The sequence below is a fragment of the Anticarsia gemmatalis genome, chromosome 3 (assembly GCF_050436995.1).
Source record: "Anticarsia gemmatalis isolate Benzon Research Colony breed Stoneville strain chromosome 3, ilAntGemm2 primary, whole genome shotgun sequence".
Classification (NCBI taxonomy): Eukaryota; Metazoa; Arthropoda; class Insecta; order Lepidoptera; family Erebidae; genus Anticarsia; species Anticarsia gemmatalis.
In genome coordinates this window covers 6,241,567-6,253,605 of record NC_134747.1, presented here as the reverse complement: position 1 = coordinate 6,253,605, position 12,039 = coordinate 6,241,567, and the positions used below count along the sequence as shown (strand labels likewise).

At 34.5% G+C, this 12,039-nt stretch overlaps 1 protein-coding gene across 1 annotated transcript in view; it reads left to right on the top strand.

Annotated features, from left to right (window-relative positions):
- The window catches only part of Pka-C3 (Protein kinase, cAMP-dependent, catalytic subunit 3), a 39,529-nt gene that overhangs the window by 20,859 nt on the left and 6,631 nt on the right, over positions 1–12,039 (top strand). The window contains exons 2-5 of the mRNA XM_076136012.1: positions 2,340–2,508; positions 3,790–3,899; positions 8,237–8,482; positions 10,398–10,579. Of these exons, the coding sequence (XP_075992127.1) occupies positions 2,340–2,508; positions 3,790–3,899; positions 8,237–8,482; positions 10,398–10,579 (707 nt within the window). The remainder of the gene's footprint in view (positions 1–2,339; positions 2,509–3,789; positions 3,900–8,236; positions 8,483–10,397; positions 10,580–12,039) is intronic.

Here is a 12,039-nt window from a genome sequence, read left to right as displayed (position 1 = left end):
ATTATCCGATTATGCAGTAAGTAGGTGACTGATGCAACATTTTTTGCCTACCGTTCTAGAAGTCTAAGCTACATTTTAGTACTTAGGGTAAGTCTACACATCCATTATCCCATCGCTCCATCCTTTTCTGTCGTTCAAAACCGTCACTTGCTAAAACGGGACACATGATTGAGCTTACAAGCAAATATGCTTATTACAAAAATTACATCATCGATATTGAAATCTTCGATATGTAGATTTCGTTGATGAAGGGGTTTTTTGCTTTATCGTAAGTGGCGAGATATAAATCTGAATCTCACGTCTTGATAGGTAAATAGGTGCTTCATCTTATGTCACGCTTAGAAAATAGAGAATAGAACTTTAGTTAGTCTCTATTTTCTGATATTATATTAATTTATTAAACAGTTTTATATATAACTACCGGCCTATTTTACAGAAAAACCTTGTCAACTTTTACACATAAACCTAGCTCACATGAATCACGCTATCTACTAAAAAAACCGAGTCAAAATCCGTATTGTAGTTTTTAAAGATCTAAAGCGTACATACAGACGTATGGACAGACGCGGGAAGCGACTTTGCTTTCTACTATGTGTGAAGCTCACATCTCATAAAATGTTTAATACCCTGTGAGAGTTAACTATACATATTTTAGAATGTTTTTTTTACGCATTTCTACTTGCTGTCACTCTATCGTTTCTATTTCAGAGTTACAGACAGGTGTTAGATGGCATATTCAATAGATAGATAACATTAAAGACAACAGGTGAGAAATCTGTCAAAATTCCCAATCACTGAAGGAAGCTTATATGTACTTACTTTTTATATCAATTCAGATCTAGGCGAGATACGCTCTGATACCCCAGTGATGTACCTACTCATATTGTACATATGTATAAATGATTGATTAACACGAACCCTGCCTCAAAAATATGCCTTTTTATGAAATGTGAGTAAGATAATCGTACGATGGCATTGATTGAATGGTTCAGTCTATACATTATCTTGGAATCAATACAGATTGCGTCAAACTCTCAACAAATAGATTATATTACTTGTTTCATCAGATTTCAACCACACCTCACATTTTTGTGCAAAATTCACCCAGTTTTCTCAGGTCTCTGAACTTGACAGTAAAACGTCAAAATAGGTTTTACATCTTATCCAGACAATGTATGTAAACAAAAACCAGTCATAAAAAATAAATTACCTTCTACGTTTGAAATTAATGATTTTCTTGTTTTATAGTGTAAAGCTATAAACTAACAATCTGCACATTTCTTACAATCTCTTCTTTGTGTGCGTTAACAGAAGGATCCTGATAGAACTTTCAGTTGCAATAAACAGCGCATGGTTTAAATATAGCATGTAGGTATAAACGTTGTGTATGTAAAATAAGATATAAATAGAAGTAATAAACAGACGTAGAGCTCCTTAACTCAATTATTGTACGTAGTATTATGTAGGAAGGACTACAAAGGTCAATTACTGGATCACTTATTCCGGGAACGTAAGGCGGTGACATAATGATGGGCCTTGCCATTCGCTTGGCTTTCATTACAAAATTAATTCAGTAAAAGCCTCATTGAATTCACGTAAAAATATCGCCGTATTGTAACATATTGTATGTTTGGCTATTATTAAGATTGCAGCATGAACTCAGTGACGGTGCGCACTTTCCTTATTTACTTTCATCACAGTCACAAAATGAGGTAAACAGAACGCGTATTATTAAAAATGTTACTCGTTAAATGTGCTTAATGCTACATTGTTTTTATTTGTGTAACAGTAATGTATTTCACTTTGTTTATTGAGTCTTAATTGGGGCTATTTCAAAGTCTGTAAATCGAAAACTCGGTTAAATAACTGAACACTGAGAGATGGATAAAAACCACATACAAATGTTTGATGAGTGAGTTTTGTTTACAAGTAATTTATTTTTCAATTTGTTTATCGAGTACCACGAACGCATTAGGCACATTACAGTACGATGGTATATTAAAATGACTCGGGAATCTCCGGGAGTGATTCATTTATTTTGATACTGTAGGTAGTGTACTGGGAATTGTTTTCCTCCAGCGGTTCCAGCCTTATAAAATCATGTTGGATGAATATCTGACCCAAATGTAATACGCTGACACATGCAATTGGGCTGCAAAAACATATCGTCTTACTTCGAACGTGAAATGCAACTTTCATGATCAATGGTCGAAATCTTTCAAATTATTCATAGCATGGAGTGACATTATCAGTAGCTGACTGTATAACTGTGATACTTAGTGATATTGTACAACGTGCCAGCTGACATGGTGCTAATGTTCTTTGTTGTATTGTTTCAGGTACAGGCACGTTCGGTCGCGTGTGCCTGTGTCGTGACAAAGCCGCTGATGAATATCTGGCGATGAAGATACTGTCCATGGCCGACGTCATCCGCCTCAAGCAAGTCGACCACGTCATGAACGAAAAGAACATCCTCGCCGAAATCAATCATCCTTTCATAGTTAACTTGTAAGTGCATCCTTCAATGTTTTAATAAATAATTGCCATGTCCCGTCAATCATTTGTTGCAATTAATTTTCTTGGTGTTTATCCAAAACGTCTAGACAGATGCGACATATCTAAAGGGTATCATTATTCTCGCGGGGTAATAACAACGATGTTTACCATTGAAACACAGTTGGACGTTTAATTAAACGTGCATGAGTGCATGTGACGCACGTCAATTATAAGGAGCGCCGAACACCGGCATTCGGCCAATATTATTACTTACCTCTGTTTTCTTTCTAATCGTTCCACCTTCCAGCTAGCGCATGGTGCGACTGATTAACAACAAATTTCATCGACATCACGTTGTCATTTGCATTTGTACAATTGTATTTCCGCGATAACGTTACCGTTATTTCTTTATTAGTATTTCAAGATCAATTGACCTGAAAAGAAACTTTTGTTGTTTCTAGAAGCGGCCTCTTTCCTATCAGATTGATTTGACCCAATAGTGAGTTTAAACATGCGCATATCGATTAGATTATTTACTATTATTTGTACTGGCGCGCTCTAATTTGTTTAGAGTACTTTAGAGATTGTAAATGCCGTATTAGCGCCAAGTGCGATCGTCGCGAGGCGACAAATGTCACGCGCGTGCCCTATTGATGGCGGTATAATAGTGATCAGCAATGCTTTTGTCGTCACTGCATTCTACGAAGTTTTAAAATAAGTTGAGCCCATTAATCAATTTCAGTTGACGTCTTTGTTTATTTCAAAGATTCTAAATCAAATAGACAAAACGCGAATAATAGTTTTCACATTTCCTTTAAGTGTATGGATTCGTTTATTTGTGCGTAAGAACATTCGAAAAATATTCTGTACCTCGATTCTGTAGCACTATCGACTACCGACAACCGGCTAGCTATCGAATTTTGACATTTAGAATGTACTGCCAAATTGTTTCCTACGACACCCGTCAGAGGCGCTGTTCAGATTTTCATACAAAATTTCTCGATGACAGCTCGGTTGTCGGTAGTCGATAGTAGTAGAGAATCGAGGCACTGATTTAGACAACTTTACAACTTTCGTTTACATTTTAGAATTTAAAAGTAATTGAAATACCGTAAGTGAAATTGAGAAGTTTTGAATACGTTCTATGTTATGGTTAGTGTAAGCCTTGGCAAGCATTTCTAACTACAATTATCCGAGCGAGTACTAGGCATCCAATTTGTGGTGATCGAGGACTTGGATCTGCGCTGATGTTGGCCGCGTCTACCAGTTGATGACAGTTATGATATATTGCAGGCGGTGGTGGACACACGACGACTCGTGTATCTACATGCTCTTCGACTACGTGTGCGGCGGGGAGCTGTTCTCTTACCTGAGAAACGCTGGCAGGTTCAGCAACAGTATTGGTAAATATACAATATATTCACTTTACATACATCATTTCACACCTTGCTGTTTTTGCGGAAGTTTCTACTTAATTCTAATGCACAAGTTTCGTATACAGTAGACCTCGATGTCCCTCACTTTAGTATAAATTTACGTAAAATTGAATACAACAAAGACAAAAACAACATCACCCGATGTCCTCCACCTTTGATGACTAGATTAGAATACAGTAAGAATTTCGGTTATTAATCGATGTAAATAAATAAACTGGAGCGGAATAAATAAATAACATTTGGAGAGATGCCAGCACCACGCAGGCCACCGTACCGTGGCATCTGCAATCATCCACGATGTCCACTTCTTTCAAGATTTTATCACATCACTGTGTCTGTATCGAATATTATCCTTGTACTTTAGCACAATAAAGCTCAAAGTCGAAAAATAAAACGACGTCTCGCCGCGTGTCAGATAATTCTATGTCAACGGCTGCTAAAACGTTACTATCTTTAATATGCCTAAACTTTTCCAACAAATGAAAACGCGACAGATGTTTATTTAAACAACAGACTTAAATAAACTAGTCACGCTGTAACAATGAATTATAGATTTCCTTTAAAAATAATTAAAATCTATGTATACGTGAACGTACAATATATGTAGGATAGGTGTACATGAGCAAGAATTGTAAAATTAGAATAGTTAGGATTTATTCCCTCTGACTTTTGCACGCTGCACCTTTACCGTACGAATGTACTGAAGTCGTAAGAAAGGCGATGTCTAGTATGTAATAAACTTCGAATGTACCTAACCGTAATGTAAATTCGACCGTTAGTTTTAGCCATTTATAGCCCGATGATGTCAACATTGTCGGTATATTTTTGGTACATTTTATGGTCGAAATGTTCGAAATACGACTAGCTCTAGCCGAATTAAATATTATATTACAGTTAAAAACAAAACAAAAAATACACACCTCATACCACATCAAAAATACAGCTTGTCCTTAATTACTTTGTCTTTTTAAACTGACGTAATGTGTTGCGAATACTGAGAAAAATAATAGATACCGTACTACTTGTGTGTAATGAAATACAGTTGCAAAAAAATTTAAAAAATACACGGCAAATGACCGACTCGTGTTTCTGGAGAAAAGACAAGACAGAAATAGGGGCTCATGTGGGTTCAGTGACGTGAGGAGTAAACGAGTAACTGTCGGGCTTCGCTCGTAGATTAAATAATAATACTCTACGTCTTCAGTGCCGTGCGACTTGAAGGTGTTTTCGCCCGTTTTTCATGGCTTAGAGCGTTGACGTTGGAATATTATAGCTCCCTGACAATAAAAATGTCTGCGCCATTTGGCGGCTGCTGACTGCCGCTGAGCCAGACATCATGACGCCCGCGCCACCACCGCGCCACCGCGCCATCACGCCGCACGACTTCACGTGCACCGCACACAATAATAAATTATCATCTGCATTCATAAACACTCTCCAGATTTCTTTATTACTTGTTGACCAATATTTACGACTTACTTTTGACAATGCGAAGATTAGTAAAAAAAATGCCTTTTCTTTAAATTATTTTTGGATGTGTTATTTTTACATGTAAAAATGTCCATGCTATTATTTATCAGCACCGTGTAGTATGAAAAACAAGATATTATAAAGACACATCTATCTAAAGAGATAGGCGTATCAACTTTTTTATTACTTTACACTAGTCATGACGGGAAGCAGAAAAATGGAGTGCACTTGCACTAGCGTTGTATGAACGGATTCAGTTGATGATTTCAAAAGACGGTACTGAAGATAAAAGAGATTTTTAAAGTGTAATAATATACCAAAGAGGAATCGAAGCAGGCAAAATATAAACTGTGCCAGAGAGATCCATCTGTGAACTAAATTGCTTTTCAAAGAAGAAAGCATTCTTCACCCTGCTTACAATTCGAACTGGCTGGTCTAAGTGGTAGGTGTCCTAATTTAGAAAAAGAAAACAAATTGATCCGCATTCATTATAAATGTATTTTCAAACGTGGAACTTTATTATTCATTTAGGCCGGTATCTGTTTGATTAAATATATTTTTCGGATTAAAAAGGTTTGTTTAGTACGATCACCTTTGTTTGGTCTGGGCGCGTTATTCATGGCGTGATGTCATCGACGGTTGCCGCAAAGACGCCATATTCGTCATGGTTCCGAGTGGTACCATCAACGATGTCGCCCACTATCGCTTTCTTTAATAGGCTTACTACATTTGTAACATTTTCGAATATAACAAATCGTTTTACAAAGATATACTTAGTTAATTGTATGTAAATGTATGTAGAGTCGACAGTCGACACTTCTTTTCTTAGTCTAGGCTAGAATAAACACTTTTATCACAGTAAGTGTCTGCAGGTAGTAAAATGTAATTTACGAGTGTTTTAATGCGGATTATATTTTTTAATGATTTGTGAAATATCAGTGTTTTCATGCAAGAGATTTTCCATCTCACAAATAATGCGAGCGTGAAGTGACGCCGGGCCTCATCCAGCTGGCATTGACTTTACGAATTATAAAAATAAACGTGATTTGGCTAATCCTGAGCTATATCTAACATGTTATACTGTTACGTAAACATAACGTTACTTATTTATTATAATTATATTAAAGTCAAAATCGTTATTCAAATAAAATGTAATGTTTTATAAACAGATATGATCATAATCAGTGTGGGTTCTGTAAATAGATTTTCTAAACGTAAAGTTCAACATACAAGTTTTAATTTAGCTATTTTAATAAAAATAAACAAATATTTGATTAATTAAATATATGAATTAAGCCATTTGTAATACTCTAAAAGTAACACAGACACACTAATAAAATTGCATATTTTAACAAACTTGCATCTTTGATTACTTTTTAAATCTAGCAAAATATTTTTAACTCGTCACAGTATAGTATCTATTATTATTACTTTTCTATCTATATAGTATTTTATTAAACAAATTATGATGATTTTAACTCATTTCTGTTATATTCCGCACAGTGAACCATAAATTCTGCATTTTTTTTACATCCGTTCGAATATTCCAGTAGGCGTTTATAAAAAAAATATTTTACGTTTTATTGTTTGGTTTACGATTGTTCACTTCCTTTTGTTTTCTTTTTAATAACGAGGTAATAATTAGCGGATACCGTCATAATAATATTCATCTCAATAATCATGCACATAATATGCAGAATTTAAAAATTGTATTAAATTCTGTTTAAATTTTTAAATCAGGTTTTTAAAAACGTCTTCGTAACATACCTGCATTGTTAAAATATATGTAAGTAGGTAAATATATTCAAACAATTATATTTGTTTGTAAACAATTTTGTTTTATTCTTTCTGGTAAAAGTGTTTACATTTAAGATGATGTTTAACTCATTTACTTCAGATTTAAGTGGCTGAAAAAATCTTTAAAGTAGCAATAAATCACAAATACTGGGGAAAAGATTGTAGAATGTTTTAAAACTGTTTTTGGCAGTATTCATCGTTGCACATTCATTGTCATGAATAATGTTGTACGATATAACGGAAGAGCCATCATACGATATTTAATCGAAAACAATATTACTTATTTGTGTTTTAACACCATAAGTAAATATAAAAAGTAGTTCAGAAATATTAGAGTTGTTAAAGAATTAAATTCTTTTTAAGCTAGATTGGCGCTTTCTCCATTTTCTAAACGGTTATGCAGTGGAACTATTGTAACATCCTTCCGAAAATAAACTTTATCTAGATGACTTCCAGTTAAATGTAAATAACGATATTATGGCGTGCCTATAAAAGTTAAAAACCAGTTCGAGATTTCGTTTGTAAACAAGAGACAACAATAACCGGGGTCATAATTTATGTATATGAAGTGAATGGAAAATAACTTGTAATAGTGAAAGTGATGTAGGTGGATTTATAATATACTATTAGTTGCATCTGTAGTGATCTACCCGACCCCTCGTAAATGTATATATTTTGAATACATTAGAATGTTGTTTTAAGATTGGTTTACGCTTAAAATAGGAATAACTGGCCGGAGATAATTGGCATCAAATTACTCGTTCGATTTCCTGGTTTATTTACAACTTGCAAATACATTTTATACCTAGCCACAATTTAAATGTCTAGTTTTTAGTTTATTTATAAGTCCAGATATCTACATTTTTATAAAACCAAAGCCACAAAGCTAAGGTTGTGTAGCAAACAAAAATTGCAATCAATCATAAAAAGTTAACGAAACATTTGCCATCGTGCCTCGCCTGAAATCAGGTCGTTGGTTATAGCTTTATAGGTTGAACTCATAAAAAAATCAATGCATTTTAATGTTATTTTCGCAGGAAACTTCTACGCTGCAGAAATCGTGTCAGCGCTGGAATATCTTCATGCACGTAATATCGTGTACCGAGACTTGAAGCCAGAGAACCTTCTGCTAGCCAGGGATGGACATTTGAAAATCACGGACTTTGGCTTTGCGAAAAAGTTGACTGATCGAACTTGGACATTATGCGGCACCCCCGAGTACCTCGCGCCTGAAATCATCCAAAGCAAAGGACACAACAAAGCCGTGGACTGGTGGGCCTTGGGTAAGTTCAATACTTTATTTAACTATATTTGTAGTTATTCGGATATATCACGGAAATAATTTTCGTGCCAACTTAATTGCCTTTCCGAAAACAAACGATATTTTATCGTTAAAAATGTCATTGCGGTAACGTAATGGAAAACGGGGGTTAGTCACGCCACCAAAGTCTTTGTGTTCAGGGAAACTGTAATAGCATTTATGAGTTCGCCGCTTTGATTGTAACTATAGATAATGTATGTAACGTACTTATGTATAAGGTTCACGTGTAATCCCGCTACGACGTAGTAAAATATTATTCGTCGGTAGTCCTTAATGGGTCCTGTCAGATTAGAGATCTAAAAAGTAATTTGAAAGACATACTTGTCTAAAAATAAATAAGAAAGTTGTGCAATTTATTGCACTGTTTTAATTGATTTAATGTCACTGTTTCGCTGAACCTCTATAAATAAATAATTATAAACTGGTTAGTTTTAACTTTAAAAAATATTTGACACCGGATTATTTATATTTTATGATGTTATTTCTATTTGTGAACTGTTATTAATAGATTTATAGTATAGTTAATATATAGATAATAATTATAGACTGTTACAAATATATAAAATAGAATTGGAAAGGCGATTATACTTAGCTATTTTTAGTTGTTTTCGTTAATATGTATCCTAGAAAGTGTTTTTTTTGCCAGTTACCTTTCTTATAATCGTTAAAATATAAATAATTTATAGTAGAAAAATAAAACATTTTTTTTGCGATTAAAAAGAGTAAGCTAGGCGTTTCTTGCAAGAGTTTACAACGTCATATATACATTATTTATTTATTTACTAAAAGTTTCCACATTTTTGTGTTTAAAAGCAGTGTCCTCTGCCTTTCATTGTAATGCTGTCTCTACATTTGTCGTTGTTTCGTTTGAAATGAAATATTCGTTGACGTATAGAGCAATTTGTCTTAGTATTGTCATCACTTGTAGTTTATTATTGTAGTAGGTACGCCCTCTGTGGCGCCGATTCAATTAATTGTTTACATACGATTATTAATAATATACTCACATATTTAGTTGATTTATTACTCTACATGTGGTATCTTGGCTAATTATACAATTATGTATCTGCAAACAATGTTTATGCTACTACTAGTTGTATTTCAAACTCCCGTGCTTGGCATCTTACAATATTTATTTATAATACTATATACTTGCAGCTCTTGATATTCTTCAGTATCATGTTACTATGCATTCAAAACAATCCCGTCGTTAATTTTAGTCCTTCTATTTTAATACTTTACGTTTGGCAAACATCGTATTAAGAGACAATTACTACTAAATATTTGACAAGGGTCCATATTTGCAGACACATTTATAACTTCACAAACCATATAATTCCTACTTATTAGGTCCATGGAACAACAAATGTTTTGGCACTGATAACTTAAATGTAAAATATAGTTGTTGTTGTTTTAATTAATAAAATGTCCCATCAGTTAAACTCATGACGTTAATTGAGTAATGAAAATTGATTAAACGACTACTCGAACGTAGTACGTATATCGCTATTAAGATAGTATTAGAAAATTACGACTTTACTACGATTATAAATAGGATAGAGCTTTATGGGGTTTCAATAATAAAACATGATGTATTTTAGTAGAAAGATTTTGATTGTAGATCGGATTCGATTTGCAACCAATACTTGCGTATTTAAAAATAAATGTTTATGTTCAACTGTCGGTATCTATACGTCTGTTAAATGAAAATTGATTTCTTATGAATTTCTTTAGGAGCACAGATGGACATAAAAAAATAATGTTGATTTTTACAGTACCAGTTTTCTAGGCTATTATGAGACTAATCCAAAAATTTTAGATAGGAAATAAAGTAAACGTGTGATAAGGTTTCATATGGTGTTGTCTTTTGTTTCCAGGCGTACTCATCTACGAAATGTTAGTGGGTTACCCTCCCTTCTACGACGACAACCCGTTCGGTATCTACGAGAAGATCCTGAACGGCCGCGTGGAGTGGCCGCGGCACCTGGACCCTGTCGCCAAGGACATTATCAAGAAACTGCTGGTACAAGACAGAACCAAAAGGCTTGGCAATATGAAGGTATGTACATATTCACTGACAGATTACTTGTATTAAATGCTCCTTAGCTAATAAACTGGCAACCTTAGTATGAACTAATTGCTTATCCATCCGTAGGCTTCAAATGAAGGATGTGAAATGACGTTATAAGGCAATCTAAAAACCTGTATCCGACGTTTCGATATGTCATTAGAAATTGAGTAAACTAAAAATACTTATGTTTGTTTGTGAACACAGAGACTGCATTCATTAATTGTAGTTGTTGATACTGTGGCAGAGAAAATGAGCAGCCACGTGACGACAGTTACCGTCTGATATGACATTATGTTGTTGAACATTTCCCGCCACCGGCGCGCTGCACTCCGCTCACGCATTCTATTTCCACTTTCATTGAAACTGTTTTTATTATTGCCGCGATTTTGTGATCCTCACGTGTAGCTGCACATGTTACGTTACTCAAATTAATTACCGACGGGTAATGCTTTGCCAAATCTAAAAACCAAATTCTCGTTCTAATTGGCCATGTCAGATGACAATCATTGTTTTCCTAATTGCTTTCTTTCTAAATGTTTTGAATCTTTTTCTCTGCATTAACAAATGTAGCCGTCAATAACGTGTTTTGTCTAGTAACAAAATGTTATTCAACAGTTATATCAACAGGAAATTAATTTCATGTTCTTATGAGCGCTGTCGTAAATAAATATTTACGTTATAATTCACGTTATTATTTAACATATTTTAAATGAGCTCGTTGACGTTACACGTTTCTATTACGTATCGAAATATAAAGTTTATTTTGAACTCGTGGCTTTGTTCGTTAACGGATTGGAAATACACTAGCCTTGCGCTTGACCCGCTTCAGTGATAGTTTCAGAATATAGCGCAGTACTGTTTGTTTACGAATACATTTACAATACCATCAGAGATCTTTGATCGCAGACTTCGTCGTGCTGCCAACTACTTATTAATTTATTCAAAATTATGACACAATAGAATCGAACATTTTGGCAAGCGCCTTTCCCCCATTATAAGCCACTTAATTCGAGTATACATATCTTAAAAACGGATAGGTACGTTACGATAGTGCAGTCTTTTTTAAAATTCTCCACTCTCATCTGGGGGCACGGAAGTGCCCCCGCAAGTCGAGCAAAAAAAAGCGGCACGGCCGTACCATCCTTTTCTCGAAGCAATTCGGGCTATTTTCGACCCCCTATAATGTCGTTGTGGATAAAACAAGAAGCCTGAATTTTCAGCTACTAATTATTAATTGTATAAACACGGTATATATAAAATTTCAGTCAATTTGAACCAGTAGTTTAAAAATGACAACTTGTTAAAATTTTGAATTTTGTCACTCACTGATTCACTGACTCACTGACTCACTGACTCACCGATCATCAAAAGTATAAGGTACTTCTAGCAGACTTAGAAGCTTAAAATTTAGAATACAAATAGGGTTTAGTGTCTTAATCATGGGAAAA